We start from the raw sequence: 17,823 nt of genomic DNA on the forward strand, positions 1-17,823 counted from the left end.
GAACCCCATTGTCATTCGTACAGTCAAGGCATGGAGGGCGATGCGTCAGAGTGAGGGTTGCTTATCCAAGACTTCGCTACTTACACCTATAGATGCCATGCCAGGGTTCCAACCAGGGATGATCGACTCGGGGTTCAAACTATGGGCAGCGAGAAGAGTTTCTAGTTTGGGAGACTTGTTTGAGGGGGAGGTTATGATGTCTTTTGAGCAACTGAGCTGCAAATACGGGTTACCCAGCAGAGATATTTTCCATTTTTTTTCAGGTAAGGGATTTCATCTACGCTTCTCATTAAGCCCTATAAGTCCGATACACAGAGGATGTTGCTACGTTTCATAAGCACCCTTTTGGTTAGTGCCCTCTATCGCCTGCTGGGTGGCAGGGCCTGGCAGGATATTAACTGGTTATGTGAGGTCTGGGAGCAAGAGTTAGGAGTGGAGATCTCTTCTGAAACATGGGAGAATACTCGAAAGATCTCAATCTGTAATGCGTTATGCAGTTAAAAGTCCTGCACAGGGCTCATCTGGCACCAGATTGTCTGGCCAAGTTTAAAAAAGGGGCATCTTCAGTGTGCTGCCAATATAAAATAAGTGTAGGTACTCTTACCCATTGCTTCTGGACATGCCATAGGCTCCATGTTTATTGGAGCACAGTGGTGGGAGAGATTTTGAGGGTATTGAGGACTGAAGGCAAAGTAGACCCGATATCTCTCCTCTTAGGTCTACAGAATTTACCATCTTTAGACGGGCATGGGAAGGAACTATTTAATATTCTTGCATAGTGTGCATGGAAGAATATTCTGATGAACTGAGTCTCTGACAACCAGCTAGGCTTGCTGGGATGGCAGAAATTAATTATGGAGCACATTCCCTTGGACTTTCTTTACAAACATGGTGCACTACACAACAGACCATTTTTATAAGACATGGCAGCCCTAATTGAGTTATTTGGAAATAGATTTGTCAGTTATCTTAACTAGGGCGTTTGTTTAATCAGGCTGGTTAGATTTTCAAGCCCTGGGCCCTGGAGGGGGTCTCCTGAGTTAATACGGGTATATATACAATGCTGCCGTTATTTTGTTTGGGAGCTTTGCGCTGAGCATTGCTGTTCTGTATTTTGTGGGTTCTTTTGTTTTCTTTTGCTTTTGTTTTTTTTTGGTATTGCTTTGCACAGTGTTAAGGTTTGTTTTGTATTCGAGGGTAGGTTAATAGTTAGGAGACAGTAGTTGTATTGTAATTTGTGTTTTTTTTCTTATTCTGATTTGTTATTGATTTGTAGTTTTCAATTTTATATGTTTGTAAAGTTGAAAAAAATTTGCTAATAAATATATTTACACAAAAAACAGAAGTAACAAAGAGTATTGATGAGGGTTGGGTGGTGTACGTGATCTGGACATCCTTCGGCAAGACGTTCGACAAGATTCCTCGTGATAGACTGGTTAGCAAGGTTAGATCTCATGGAATACAGGGAGAGGAGCCATTTGGATACAGAACTAGCTCAAAGGTAGAAGGTAGAGGGTGGTGGTGGAGGCCGGCCTGTCATCCCGTTTCCCTGTTCCCATATCAGACAAAGCAAAACGCTCAGAGACACAGTTTGCTTCTATCTTCCTTTTATTCAGGGCCCTGGAGGGAGAGAGAACGATACCCATGTGCATGGAGGAATGAGTTCTTGATCTTGTCTCGAACAACAGATTCTTAATGAATTATATAGCCATTTTACAGGGTGCAATATCCAAATAAGGCAACATACATATTGATTGGATGATGTTGCAAACAGCGAGTGTCAATGGTACAGATTAAGCCATCTGGCGTTATACAATGAATGTTCTTAACCTTGTTAACTGGTTTCACTTAATGAGTGCTTCTTCATCTTGTTAAATGGCTTTACATAATGAATGCTCCTGTTCAACCTCCTTGTGGGAGCGCGAGGTAGCGCCGATACAGTCATCGATGTAGCGGCGGAAAAGGTGGGGGGTGGTGCCAGTGTAGCTGCGGAAAATGGACTGTTCCACATATCCGCCAAAGAGGCAGGCATAGCTGGGGCCCATGCTCCTTTGGTTTGGAGGAAGTGGGAGGATTGGAAGGAGAAGTTGTTAAGAGTGAGGACTAGTTCAGTCAGTCGAAGGAGAGTGTCAGTGGAAGGGTACTGGTTGGTTCGGCGGGAAAGGAAGAAGCGGAGGGCTTTGAGGCCTTCGTGATGGTGGATGGAGGTGTCTCGGGACTGGATGTCCATGGTGAAGATAAGGCATTGGGGGCCGGGGAAGCAAAAATCATGGAGGAGGTGGAGGGCGTGGCTGGTGTCCCGAACGTAGGTGAGGAGTTCTTGGACTAAGGGGGAACAGGACTGAGTCAAGGTATGCAGAAATGAGTTCGGTGGGGCAGGAGCAGGCTGAGACGATGGGTCGGCCGGGGCAGTCAAGTTTGTGGATTTTGGGCAGGAGGTAGAAACGGGCGGTGCGTGGTTTTGGGACTGTGAGGTTGGAGGCGGTGGATGGGAGATCCCCTGAGGTGATGAGGTTATGGATGGTCTGGGAGATGGTCAAACTACCACCGCGCACCAATCTTTATGTTGCTGAGGCTAAACGCCAGCTTGCGGACACCTCCTCCTACTGCCCCCTTGACCATGACCCCACCTCCCACTACCAAACCATCATTTGCCAGACCAGAGGTTGAACAGTTCATCCACTTTACTAACACCTTCCACCCCGACCTCAAATTTACCTGGACCGTATCAGACTCCTCCCTCCCCTTCCTAGAACACTCCATCTCTATCTCGGACAACCGACTCAACACGGACGTATACTATAAACCGACTGACTCCCACAGCTACCTAGATTACACCTCTTCCCACCCTGCCCCCTGTAAAAACGCCATCCCATATTCCCAATTCCTTCGCCTTCGCCGCATCTGCTCCCAGGAGGACCAATTCCAATACCGAACAATGCAGATGGCCTCCTTCTTCAAAGACCGCAATTTCCCCTCCGATGTGGTTGACGATGTTCTCCACCGCATCTTCTCCACTTCCCGCTCCTCCGCCCTTGAACCCCGCCCTTCCAATTGCCATCAGGACAGAACCCCACTGGTCCTCACTTACCACCCCACTAACCTCCAGATCCATCGGATCATCCTTTGTCATTTCCGCCACCTCCAAATGGACCCCACCACCAAGGATATATTTCCCTCCCCCCACTCCCTCTGCGACTCCCTTGTCAGATCCACACCCCCCACCAACCCAACCTCCACTCCCGGCACCTTCCCCTGCAATCGCAAAAAATGCAAAACTTGCGCCCACACCTCCCCCCTCCCTTCCCTCCAAGGCCCCAAGGGATCCTTCAATATCCATCAGAAATTCACCTGCACTTCCACACACATCATTTACTGCATCCGCTGCACCCGATGTGGTCTCCTATACATTGGGGAGACAGGTCGCCTACTTGCGGAACGTTTCAGAGAACACCTCAGGGACACCCGCGCCAACCAACCCAACCACCCCTTGGCTGAACACTTTAACTCCCCCTCCCACTCCGCCAAGGACAAGCAGGTCCTTGGCCTCCTCCATCGCCAGACCATGGCAACACGACGCCTGGAGGAAGAGTGACTCATCTTCCGCCTAGGAACCCTCCAACCACAAGGGATGAATGCAGATTTCTCCAGCTTTTTCATTTCCCCTCCCCCCACCTTTTCTTAGTCCCAACCCTCGGACTCAGCACTGCCTTCTTGACCTGCAATCATCTTCCCGACTTCTCTGCCCCCACCCCCTCTCAGGCCTATCACCCTTAACCTCCTTCCACCTTTCCCATTCCCAATGCCCATCCCCCAAGTTCCTCCTCCCTACCTTTTATCTTAGCCTGCTTGGCACACCCTCCTCATTCCTGAAGAAGGGCTTATGCCCGAAACATCGATTCTCCTTCTCCTTTGATGCTGCCTGACCTGCTGCGCTTTTCCAGCAACACATTTTTAACCCCTACCTGTTCATACCTTTCTCCACTTTCTCATGCCTTTCAGACTTGAGGCCCCTGACCAGTGGGGTGCCACAAGGATAGGTGCTGGGTCCGCTACTTTTCGTTATTTATAGGTTATCTCCAAGTACAACAGGATCTTGATCAAATGGTCCGATTGGCTGAGGAGTGGCAGATGGAGTTTCATTTAGATAAATGCGAGGTGCTGCATTTTGGAAAAGCAAATCTGAGCAGGACTTACAAACTTCATGCTAAGGTCCTGGAGCGTGTTACTGAAAAAAAAAGAGTGCAGGTACCTGGAGTGCAGGTTCATGGTTCCTTGAAAGTGGAGTCACAGGTAGATAGGATAGTGAAGAAGGTGTTTGGTATGCTTTCCTTTATTGGTCAGGGTATTGAGTATAGGAGTTGGGAGGTCATGTTGCGGCTGTACAGGACATTGGTTAGACCACTTTTGGAATACTGTGTGCAGTTTTGGTCTCCTTATCGGAAGGATGTTGTGAAACTTGAAAGGGTTCAGAAAAGATTTACAAGCATGTTGCCAGAGTTGGAGGGTTTGAGCTATAGGGAGAGGCTGAACAGGCTGGGGCTGTTCTCCCTGGAGCGCTGGAGGCTGAGAGATGACCTCATGGAAGTTTATCAAATCCTGAGGGGCATGTGTAGGATAAATAAACAAGGTCTTTTCCCTGGTGTGGGGGAGAACTAGAGGGCATAGGCTTAGAGTGCGAGGGAAAAGATTTAAGAGGGATGTAAGGGGCAAGTTTTTGCACGCAGAGGGTGGTGTGTGTATGGAATGAGCTGCCAGAGGAAGTGGTGGAGGCTGGTACAATTACAACATATTTAAAAGGCATCTGGATGGGTATATGAATAAGAAGGGTTTAGAGGGATATGGACCAAGTGCTGGAAAATGGGATTAGATTAGGTTAGGATATGTGGATGAATTGGATTGAAGGGTCTGTTTCCGTGCTGTGCATCTCTGTCACACTGTGACCCTACTATTCCACCTCTCTTCCCTCTTCTTTGCCTCAAACCCCACCCCCCAACCCACTCCCCCATCCCATTCATCAGATCACCCCTCCTTACTTTCCTTTTCCTCCTACAACTACTCTTCCCCTCCCCGCCCACCACATCCAACCCTCACCCATCACATGCTATTGCCTCTCTCTCTCTCTCTCTCTCTCTCTCTCTCTCTCTCTCTCCCCCCTCTCCCCACCCACCCACCAACCATTAGCCTCCTGGAGACCACCCCCACAAAACCCCACCCTAAGCTATGCCTGCCTCTTTGTTGGCTACATTGAACGGTCCCTCTTCAGTACATATACAGGTACTGCTCTCTAACTCTTCTGCTGTTAAACCAATGCTGAATCCTGCAGCCAGGCTGAACTGGAGCAGTTCATTGACTTCGCCAACAACTTCCACCCTACCCTCAGATGCACTTGGTGGAGCTCAGAATCTCCCTCCCCTTTATTGACCTCTCCATTTTCGTTTATGGATTGACATCTACTTTTCCTCTGCTCTGACGAGGAGACGTTCCACTCCCAAGCATCCCAAATGACTGACACACCCCATGCACCCACACAACACCTTGCCACGACCTCACCTCCATCCAGGGCCCCAGACAGCCCTTCCAGGTGAAACAGAGGTTCACCTGCCTCTCTTCCAACCTAGGCTACCGTATCCGGTGCACCCAATGTGGCCTTCTCTACATTGGTGCAATCAAACATAAACTTAGAGAATGTTTCGCCAAGTATCTCAGCTGGGCCCATATGGGCCAGCCTGACCTCCCAGTCACCGCCCTCTCCAACATATCCATCCTCTGCCTCCTCTATTACCGCAGTGAATCAGATCGCAAATTGGAAGAACAATACTTTTATCTTTCTGCTTGGGCAGCCTACAGCCCGGAGGATTCAACATTGCGTTCTTCAATTTCAAATTACCTTTCCATCTGTTCCCAGTTCCCTTTCCAGCCCCCATCCTTCCTCTCATTCCATCGACTAACCTTTCCTTCCAGCTACCAGACAGATTCATCCCTCCCATCAACCATCCAGGTCATACCCACCAATTGTGTTCACCTCAGCATTCCGCTCCTCTCCTCTCCCCTCCCCTCCCAAAACCCTCCGTACCTCTCTTTATCTGCATCTCCGCCTTCCCTCACCTCCATTCCTGGAGAACCCAAATCATCAACTTCTCCACCTCCTGATGCTGCCTGACTTGCTGTGTTCTTTCAGCCTCCTGTTTGTCTACTTTAGATCTGCAGCTTTATATATCTCTAACCGCTTGCTTACTGTCATTCCTACCAATCCATTTGCTCCGTTCTCTGTAACTAAGTCAATGCTCATTTCATCGTAATTCCGTTTATTTAAGTGAAACACAGCTGTTTTCAACCCAAGATTCTCAGTCTTGAACTGAATTAAATTCTGTTCTGCCTCTGGGACTCTTGATCCTGGCCCCACAGAACTGTGTCTATTCTCCCGATTATGCTGTTGCTGATTACAGCTACATTTCTCTTTTTGTTTTTCTCTCTACATCATGATGCTGTGATCGGTTTGCTCATCCTCTCTGGAGCCCCCGCTCTCATCTATAAAAGGAACAAGAATCTCAACCCTATTCGTTTAAACTCAAGGGCTTGAGCTCCTGCAAGACTACTTCCTGGAGCCCTCTTCCTGCCTCGCTTGTAGCCAAACCCTCCTGTCCCTCGCCACTGACCAGATTGGAGATAGTTAATCTAAGGGATGTGGCTGCCTCCTGAAACAGTGTCGGGTAACTCTCCACCCTGATGTGTCACAGTGTTCGAAGCTCAGGTTCCCACTCATCATCTTTGAGCTGAATTTTCTCAAGCAACATTTCTTGCGGATGTGGTCACTACGAATTGCAATGAGGTCAACCAGCTCCCACGTCCTGCAAATATAACACGCAGTCTCCCCCTGCATGAGTTTTCTTTACTTCGTTCTTAATTTGTTGCTTTTAAATTTCCAACTGTTGTTTAGTTTTTAATATGTATCTCCTATTTACCTTTTAATCTGAAAGTAACCTCTAATAGTCAGATTAGCAGTTAGAGTTGGTTCTGGTATAATGCGTGTTTCTTCAACACCAATTGGTATTAACACAGTTGAAGAATTTAGACCGTTGTTTGTAGAATGTAAACTTTCCTTACCTATCCTGGCTATAAACGTGACTCCAGCCCATTAAATTAGATTGTACAGCTATTGCACAATTTTCTTATAATGCGAGATCGCATGAGAACAGAACTATCACATCTTATCAGAACTGACTGTATTACCAATAATTGAACTAATGGCTTTCTTATGATGTTATGTTTGCTTTGTGCTGAGTCCCCAGTCCTGTGTTTCAATTTATCCTATTAAAAAGACCTTACAAAGTATGAACTGATGAAAGCAAGCAAAACGAATTCCCAAGTTTTAAACACTTGCGTTCTTCTGATATTTTTATATGCTCCACTATTAGTGCCTGTGTTTTCAACTGCAAATGATGTAAATCCTGGAGTTCCCTCCTATACTTCTCCACCTCTCTGCCTTACTCTTTCAAACTTGCCTCTTTGACCAAGCTTTTGATCATCCACTTTAAGCTCACTATATAAAAAAAAATTGATTGACGATCACTTCTCTAGAGTGCCTTATTGTCTTTAGTTGGTATATATGTGCAAGTTGTTTTCCTACGTTCCACACTGCCAGTAGCACCTACCTGGCTCGAAATGTTGCTAGATTGTCTGACCTCTATATTTTATTTTAAATTCGCCTCTTCTCCAATAATAAACTTGACGGTCTTGCTGTTGTAGTGAAATATAATCTTTGACTTTCTGTGTAAGTGCTCCGAGCCATGAAGTTTTGAAAAGTTATTGTGGCCACTTCGTTTTGTCTGTTGTAATTGTGCATTGTTTGTTTCATATGGAGTCTGGCCACTGTAGCTTCCTGATAGTTAAACTGGAATATTCTCAATGCCACAGCTTTTGGAGGACTGTGCATTGACTCACTGTGTGAACTTGCTGAATTTCTACGGTTGGTATGTTATTGGCAGTGGCCATCATTTACCAGTACTTTTGTGAGCTTGATGAAAGAGCATAGTGAATTGGGAAGCAATTGTTGTAACGGTGTGCCAACTCTCCTGTCCTATTTGACCCTTCCTGATGAAGGGCTCCTGCTCGAAACGTCGATTTTCCTGCTCCTCGGATGCTGTCTGACCTGCTGTGCTTTTCCAGCACCACTCTAATCTTGACTTTGATCTCCAGCATCTGTAGTCCTCACTTTCACCTGTTTGTGAGAGGATCCAGGCGAGAGATTTCGGAAATACCACAGTAGGGAAGAACCGATTTAAATTAGATTAGATTACTTAGTGTGGAAACAGGCCCTTCGGCCCAACAAGTCCACACCGACCCGCTGAAGCGCATCCCACCCAGACCCATTCCCCTACATTTACCCCTTCACCTAACACTACGGGCAATTTAGCCAGGCCAATTCACCTGACCTGCACATTTCTGGACTGTGGGAGGAAACCCACATAGGCACAGGGAGAATGTGCAAACTCCACACACACAGTCGCCTGAGGCAGGAATTGAACCCGGGTCTCTGGCGTTGTGAGGCAGCAGTGCTAACCACTGAGACACCCACTTTTCTTATCAACAGTTTTTTTAATTTGAAAAATTCACTGCTCCGAGTGGCATAAGGTTAATTCCACTTGTCGTTGCTTTTGGTACCTCATTTTAAAAAAAAAGACATATTTTGGATTCTGTTTTGTTTATATTATGGTTAAGAGTAACAACTTCCGGCATGTAAAATGTGTGTGAAGGGAGTGTGTGTGTGAACCTGCATGTATTCTTTCACTTTCATTCAAATTTGCACCTAAAAAATATTGATGGAATTGATGTTCTTCTGAATTAAGAATTCTCAGTGCATCAGTGGTAGGTACATGTTTTATCAGGTGATCTCTGGTTTGTTCTCGGATCAGTTATTGGCTTCTTAACTTCATTAGTGTAATGGACAGTTGTGAAGGGATCATCGGACAGCGCTCTTCAACTGTTACCACAACCGTTGGTTGGAATAATATGTGGATGTCATGGAGGGGTCAAGCTCTGATCCTGCACTAATGCAACTTGAGGTCAAAGTAGCTGTATTGAAGTTCAGATGTAAGGAAGGCAGCTTGTCATTATGGGCTGATATATGACCAGAGAGTTGCCCTCCTGGGAGTAAAATAAAAAGACTGGACTGAAAGTCACAGTTGCATCCCGGACATGCTATATTGGGAGTTCTCTGTATTGAACTATCATCCTACAAATATTCAGTGTCATATTGGTGTGCTTTTAATTAATTGACCTCTTTCTGAGTTTCTGTTTGGTTAAGATGTAGTCAGTACAGCTGTAACGAGAGCTGATTATTATTTTAGAAAAGGTGAGATTTATGGGCGGCACGGTGGCACAGTAGTTAGCACTGCTGCCTCACAGCGCCAGGGACCCGCGTTCAATTCCCGCCTCAGGCGACTGTCTGTGTGGAGTTTGCACATTCTCCCCGTGTCTGCGTGGGTTTCCTCTGGGTGCTTCGGTTTCCTCCCACCATCCAAAAATGTGCAGGTTAGGTGAATTGGCCATGCTAAAATTGCCCGTAGTGTTAGGTGTAGGGGAATGGGTCTGGGTGGGTTGCGCTTTGGCGGGTCGGTGTGGACTTGTTGGGCCGAAGGGCCTGTTTCTGCACTGTAAGTAATCTTAAAAAAAAACCTCCATAACACTAATATTGCTAAATGTAACTATCTAGAATGTGATAGTGGATGCGTCAGCAAATTTATTGGCATTTCTAAGGTTGGGACTAGAGTTTTAAAGCTGTATAGCATGGAAACAAACCCTTTGGTCCAACTCTTACATGCCAACCAGATATCATAAATTAATCTAGTCCCATTTGCCAATGTTTGACCCATGTCCCTCTAAACCCTTCCTATTCATATACCCTTCCAGATGCCTCTTAAATGTTGTAATTGTACCACTTCTTTTGGCAGCTAATTCCATACACGCACCGCCCTCTGTGAAAAGTTTGCCTCTTTACGTCCCTTATAAATCTTTTGCCTCTCACCTTAAACCTCAGCCCTCTAGTTCTGGATTCCCCTACCTTGGGGAAGAGACCTTGGCTATTCACCCAGTCCATGCCCCTCATGATTTTATACACCTTACTGAAGTCAGTATAGATCATGTTCACTACTCCGCCTTCATCAAGCCTCTTTTGTTACTTCTTCAAAAACAAACTCAGTCTTGTTAGCGAGACATGATTTCCCGTGCGCAAAATCTTATCAGCCCTGATAAAGGGCTTATGCCTGAAATGTCCATTCTCCTACTCCTCGGATGCTGCCTGATCTGTGTTTTTCCAGCACCACACTCTTGACTCTGATCTCCAGCATCTGCATTTACTCCTTTCAATCACTTGTAAATCCTGTCCCTCAGGATCTCCTCTGACAACTTGCCCACCACTGATGTCAGGCTCACTGGCCTTCAGTTCCCTGGCTTTTCCGTACCAGTAGTAAGAGATGAGAGTCTCTTCATTGCATTTGGTAAAACGAGCTGTCTGTCGCTGGGCGTAGAATTGCTTAACTTACAGTGCATGCATGAATTCTTATGATTTGAAACTTGAGTTCAAATGAAGTAAAATTTGACACTGAAAGCAAAAAATGCTGGAAATCACGGCAGCTCAGGCAGCATCCATGGAGAGAGAGTAAGATAATGTTTCAAATCTTTTTCTGCCCTTGACTTTTTTTGTTTCCTTTCCCACCATTTGAGAAAGTAATCAGTTGCTGTGATTTTTTTTAATATTCCAACTCTTGCTGGGCCCGGGTAGTTGGGGTGTAGAGGTGGTGTTACCTCCTCCATGCATCCTGTTACATTGCACTTGGACCGTATCAGGACTGCTGACAATACTCGTTCTTTTTAGTCAAATTGTCCATGTCCATACAGGAAGAATGACCACACTGAGAAATGCAAGTTTACGTTACAGTTCTCTCCTGGGCAGGATTGGGAATGGCTGATATTCTGAGCATATTTGAAAGTGTTGTGGCCTATCTCCAAACTTGTATCTTCATACTTAGATTTGTACGTAATTCTCAGTCTAGATGAGATTGGTGCTGGAAAAGCAGGTCAGGCAGCATCTGAAGGAGCAGGAAGATCTCCTCTACATTGGGGAAACTGGACACCTTCTCGCAGAGCGCTTTAGAGAACATCTCCAGGACCAATCAACCCCACCACCCTGTGGCCCAACATTTCAACTCCCCCTCCCACTCTGCCGAGGACATGCAGGTTCTGGGCCTCCTTCACCACTGCTCCCTCACCACCCGACGCCTGGAGGAAGAACGCCTCATCTTCCGCCTAGGAACATTTCAACCCCAGGGCATCAATGTGGATTTCACCAGTTTCCTCATTTCTCCTCTCCCCACCTTACCCCAGTTCCAACCTTCCAACTCAGCACCATCCTCATGATCTGCCCTATCTGCCAAACTTCCTTTCCAACTATCCACTCCACCCTCCTCGCTGACCTATCACCTCCATCCCACCCCCATTCACCTATTGTACTCTTTGCGACCTTCTTCCCAACCCCACCCCCCCCTCCCATTTATCTCTCCACCCGGAGGCTCCTGCCTTCATTCCTGATGAAGGGCTGTTGCCTGAAACGTTGATTTTCCTGCTCCTCAGATGCTGCCTGACCTGTTGTGCTAGACTCTGATCTAGACTCTGATTTCCAGCATCTGCAGTCCTCACTTTTGCAGACGTAATTCTCGGTGCAAGTACAGAAACCAATGTTCCTCTACTTTGGTATGATGATGTTTTAAATGATTCTGTCTTGCTGAACAGTGTAAAAACAGTTCTGAATTTCTCTTGCAACCCACGGTTCCAGTTTTGGGGAAAAACAAAGTGGAATTTTTATGCGTTCCCACTCGCTGGCAATGAATAAGTCTCGATAAGCAGTGTTTCTTCTCTTCCAGGACTTGCTAACTTAAAATCCATTCTTTATAATTAGCATTTGAGGAAAATTACCTCTGGAAATTTTGAAGCAGTAACAATGACCTGAATCTGTATGCTTACACCATTTCTTTCTCACTTTCCACAACTCCATCGATCAAAACCGAGATTGTCACTCCTGTCTTTCAGAGATGCTGAACTGAGACTTCATCTGCATTCTTAGATGGATGTAGAAGAACTCCCAGGAATACTATGAAGAACACCAGGGGAGTTCACCCTGGTCAGTAGCTATTGCTGAGTACATGAAAAGACAGATTATCTGATCATATCACATTAGTGTTTGCAGAACCTTGTGTGTGAATTGGCTGCAGTGTCTCTGCTATTACAAAAAGTAAAACACTTCATAAGCACTTCCTTGGCTATAGAGTACTTTGGCACAACTTGAGACATAGAAAGTAAGGGCAAATTATTGCAGATGCTGGAATCTGTATTGAAAACAACAAATGCTGGAGATCACAACAGGTCAGATAGCATCCATGAAGAGAGAGAACCTAATGTTTTGAGTCTAGCTGACTCTTTATCAGACCTGAAGTGATGAAGAGTCATCTAGAGTTGAAATATTAGCTTGCTGTCTCACTATGGATGCTGTCTTATCCACTGTGATCTCCAGCATTTCTTTTCAGTTGAGACGTTGAAAGTCAATTTATAAATCCGTGTTCTTTATTTGAACATTAACTTAACAAGGTAAGGGTAGATTAAGTGTTAGTGTCAGCAACTCAATTTATGTGAACAAAGCTGTAAGTAATTTGATTTTAAATAATCTTTTGAACAACATCACAGGAACTATCAATCTGTTATCTTTTACAGGTATTCCACACACAATCGAAACATCTTGAAGTGAGGAGAGCCTGCGTTTCTTACCTGAGGAGGAACCGTGATAAATTTGAAGCGGTGTGTTCTCTTTAAGGTTTAAAACTAAATTGAATTAATTTTTCATTTTTATATTTAGCTGCATTTTTATCATCTAGCCGAGAAGTGTTGTGAAAGGTAATGGCTCTGAAAGAGTTAGTGTTTGAACAAAATTGAGCCCTGACCAGTCTGCTGATGTTACAGTTTCTGGGTGGAGCATCAGTTTTATTCTGGTGTGTTCCCCGATAAAGGAATACACATCTCCTACTTAATTGTAATAATATGTATAAGAATTAGTTATTGTGTACATAGTTACTGGCTCAGTGGTTCGCACTGCTGCCTCACAGCACCAGGGTCCCAGGGTTGATTCCAGCCTCTGGTGATTGTCTGTGTGGAGTTTGCACAATCTCCCTGTGTCTGTGTGGGTTTCCTCTGGGTGCTCCGGTTTCCTCGCACAGTCCAAAGATGTGCAGGTTAGGTGAATTGGCCATGCTAAATTGCCCATAGTGTTAGGGGCATTAGTCACAGGAAAATGGGTCTGGGTGGATTACGCCTCAGATGGTCGGTGTGGACTCGTTGGGCCGAAGGGCCTGTTTCCACACTGTAGGGAATCTAATCTAAAATATGTAATATACTACATGGAATTATGTAAGAAAAGCTTCTGCTGAGACTTACTAATGATATGTGCTTCACATCAGGCTACTGAAGAGCCCCTTTAAGTAGCATGAGAAGAATAAATAGTAGCAGCATTATATCCCAATCACAAGCTGTCAGCTTACTGATAGCCATATCATGTATTATAACAAGGTGAAGTGTGGTGTCGATTCCTGGTAGCCACCTTGTATAACTTGTTGGCAGTAGCATATGCTTGTGCAAAGTCCTGACTCGATCAACATCAAAGAAAAGCTAGAAGAACCTGAAGGAAACGAAGCTTCATTTTTATCAACAAGTGTGTTAGAAACTCTTAAGAGATTTAAGAAATGCTCAGTTAATCTGTCAGCAGCTGAACCCTTTTGAAAGGCATTAGTCAGCACTGGCTCACCGAAGCAGGAATTGCTTGACAGTTGTACTCCACCAGGGAGGCGAAGTAACCAGACGTGGAGGATCCAAAAGGACAATGAAGCCAGTGTGGGCTGCAGGCAGTCACAGCTGGGCAGAAGGAAGTAAATTTGAGTTGGGATTTGGCTGCAGAATGACTTGACACATGGGCCTCCCGCAGTATATTAGATTTCTAAGGATAAATGGTACAATGCTTCCTACTGCCAGTAAGTGCGTGTGTTGGAGGTGTGTGAGAAAAGCCAGAAAATCGTCCCAACGAGAAAACGGCATGAATTCTCAATTTGATTTTTTTAAAAGTGAGAAACTTCCCAAAAAGAAGCACAAAAAGGTGGAAATCCTCCATTTTGGTTCCTAAAACTAGGAAGATTATCCGACTAACTCAAAAAGGATGGCAATTAAGAACATTTACACCTTTTGAAATGCTTAAAATAATTTTAAGCTTTAGTAGAATATTGCTATAAGCACAGAATTTTAAAAGTCTAAACAATTGTAAAAACGGAAGGGTTTTATAAGAATAAAAACCGAAAGCTGGAAGTTGAAAATCACTACTGAACAACAGTAACTACAAATCAAAACATTATGATTAGAAGAATTTGATGCAGTTCAACAGTAATACAGAATTAACAGACTGGTAAATGAAAAAAAAAAGCTGCAAAGACACTAGCAAACATAGTGATTTAAAATTAAAATATATTCCTGAATACAAGAAGTCAAGCTTACTGAACGTCAGATTTAAAGCAGTATTGAAATTGTACAGATTTGAAATTATACAAATTTATACAAATATACAAAAATGAAAACATTAAGAAGAAATGAAAAAAGTCATAATACTTCTGAGCAGATTCAAAATCAGAGATTGTCCTAACAGCACAAGATTGGACTTCATGGGGGACAAAATTCCTGAAGGTACAGAATTGCTTCAGAGTTAAATCAGAAGCAGAGCCTGTTAACACACTAATAGGCCCTATAGCAGAGGATGTAATAAATCACGACAAGATAAAATGCTGCCACTTTTGATCATGTTACAAAAGCTTTTGCTAATTACATTAAGTTTAGAACAAATATAATTCCTGTGAGTAAGATTCAGCAGAAGATTATAACTTAAAAAAGAATTTAATACATATGAGTTCAAACCTGTGAATATGGCAGACATATTGAATTTTTACCATGCCTCAGTATTTACAGTAGAAGAGGAGGATATAGTGCTGGAAGTCTTGAAGAACTAATAGTGGATCGGGAATGGACCTCACACTTACTTACTTTGAACTCCATCTGCCCTAGTTTTCATTAGCATAAAATTTACAAAAGCATAGTGATAGTCTATCAACTACACTATTTACAATGTTGCCAGAGAAAGAGAGATGCTGGTGGTGGTTTAACCTGAAGGTCACCTTGCCTCAAGTGTGGGGAGAGGTTGAGGACGAGAGTTCTTCATGGTAATCTCAGCCAGTGCTGGAATTGAACCCACGCTAATGGCATTACTCTGCATTGCAAACCAGTCCAGCTGACTGACTCCCAATGTTAATAATAGTTCAGGCACTCCTATCAAAATAATATGCCAAAAGACAGATACTTCCTGTATTAAATATTAGACTTACTCTCTTTCACAAGTAGGGCAGCAAACTTGCTACTGCATACCTAATAGTCAGCTCAAGGTTGTTTCTGTTATAAATCAAAGCATGTCACCTGATCACCTTTCTGTTATAAGATTACTTGATGCCTGGGTACCAATCACTTTGTTTGTGGTAGAATCTTTCTTCTTAGTTGAGTCTTAGGGGCTGTTCAGTAGTTTGTGGTGGAGGATAGATCATGAACAAGTTTCAGGAGGGGCTGTTGTCTTAAATAAAATGATGTAGTTTTTTGCGTCTCAGTAACTATATATATATATATATATATATATGTTACAAATAGTATTACTAACAAGAGGTAGAGAAAATGGGTAACATCAACTCTTTTACATCCATTGCCTTATATAACATCTCTCCCCAAGTATTTTTCCAACCTTGTATAATCAGCTCTGAAGAATAGTCACTGGACTCAAAATGTTAACTGTTTTCTCTCCACAGAATTTGTCATATCTGTTAAATTTCTCCAACAAGTTCTGTTTTTGTATGGTACAATATTGTATACTTATCTGTTATATTTACTAAAACCACCCTCTTCCAAACATTCTCTCTCGCTCTCGCTCTCGCTCTCTCTCTTTCCACCCCCCCCACCCCCCGCCAATCTCATACATTCGAGCAGTGTAAAGGTTTCACAATTCTTCTGGATTGTGTTTGTTTTAGACTTTGATTGGTATTGTGTTTGGCGTGAGAACAGTTGAACTCTATTCTGATATTTATCTTGAATAGTTTGTGAACTATTATGCTCATGACTGTCTTCATTGAGTTTGTCACAATGAAACATTAGTGGAAAATAGTTGCACAGTGAAACAAGGTCCCTGTAATTTCTCCTTCCAACTCCACCATTGGGAAGATGTGAAACCAGTTGGTCTACCACACCAGACCATTCCTGTTGAGGTCCCATCTCCATACATGTTGGCTTTGGTCCAGCTGTGGAAGTGCCCTGCGGGATGATAGCTACTGTAGTAGTAGTCTGCTGCTATTGATAAGACTGCCCCTTGTTCGAAACATTTTTAGAGTTTTGTACACACTGTGAAAACTAGCCTCTTTATAAAGCTCAGGAGCTGAGTTTTCAGTTTATTCCCCATCAGTAACTCTAACACATTGGAGTGAGATAGATGAGTAATTTTAACAAGGCCCTGTGAAAGTTAGTGTTTTTTTCCAAAAGCGATTTGATTACTTGTATTGTATTCTCTACATATCCATTTGACTGCGCATATCTTGGTGAGCTGATTATATATAGAAATGCAGTTGTGGCTGAAAGACTCATTAGCAGGCCAGTACAATGGCTCACTGCTGCCTGACAGCACCAGGGCCTCTGCTTCAGTTCGACATTGAACTGTCTGTGTGGAGCAGTACGCTCTGGGTGGTTCAGTTTCCTCCCAAAGTCCATAAATATGCAGGTTAGGCAGGTTCGCCCTGCTGAATTGCCCATTGTGTCCAGGGTTGTGTAGGCTAGGTGGATTAACCATGGGAAATGCAAGGTTACAGGGACAGGATAAGGGGTGGGCCTGTGAGGGATGCTCTTTGGAGGGTCCATGTGGAAAAGGTATCTGGATGGAAACATGAATAGGAAGGGTTTAGAGGGATATGAGTCAATTGCTGGCAAATGGGACTAGATTAATTTATCTGGTCAGCATGGACAAGTTGGACCAAAGGGTCTATTTCTGTGCTAAACATCTCTATGGCTCTGTAATTCGATGGGCCGAATGGCCTGCTTCCGGACCATAGGAATTCTATGTTCCAAACTGTTGTACAAAATACAAGACCCTCGCAAATGCATCTTGGATGGTGGTATATCTTTGTTTGAAAGTGCATCCTTCTCTAGCACTTTGTCACTTGTCTCCATATCTAACAATACCTGAAGATATTATACAACAATTTCCAACATCCAGTTGATGGCTCCTCAAACGGGACTGCTTCAATGCCAAAAGTTGGAGAATCCACAAGAATAATTGTTCAGAGGGATGAATCTGAAATGGACTAGGACTCCATGAATGTCAGCATTATCTTGATCTTTTGGAAGGCATTTTCCTGATGCAATTCCCAACACCATCCTTGTGTCTTCTGAGTAGGCATCTCAAGCGTTCAATTATCACTGTCAAGTGAGGCAAGGATTTTGCCAGTTCATGAGGAACATAGGACTTCTGAACATAAGAACATAGGAACAGGAATAGGCCATACAGCGCTTTGCACCTATACCATCATTGAATGAAAATATGGCCAATCTCTGGTCTAATTCCATATAAATGCCTTTTGTCCATATCCCTCAATATCTTTGCTTAACAAAATGTATCAACCTCAAACGTGAAATTAACTGATCCATCATCCACTG

General features: G+C 44.0%; 1 protein-coding gene across 1 annotated transcript in view; it reads left to right on the forward strand.

Annotated features, from left to right (window-relative positions):
• The window catches only part of otud4 (OTU deubiquitinase 4), a 109,448-nt gene that overhangs the window by 11,266 nt on the left and 80,359 nt on the right, over positions 1-17,823 (forward strand). The window contains exon 2 of the mRNA XM_072571168.1: positions 12,766-12,849. Coding sequence (XP_072427269.1) covers positions 12,766-12,849 — 84 coding nt within the window. The remainder of the gene's footprint in view (positions 1-12,765; positions 12,850-17,823) is intronic.

The sequence above is a fragment of the Chiloscyllium punctatum genome, chromosome 1 (assembly GCF_047496795.1).
Source record: "Chiloscyllium punctatum isolate Juve2018m chromosome 1, sChiPun1.3, whole genome shotgun sequence".
Classification (NCBI taxonomy): domain Eukaryota; kingdom Metazoa; phylum Chordata; class Chondrichthyes; order Orectolobiformes; family Hemiscylliidae; genus Chiloscyllium; species Chiloscyllium punctatum.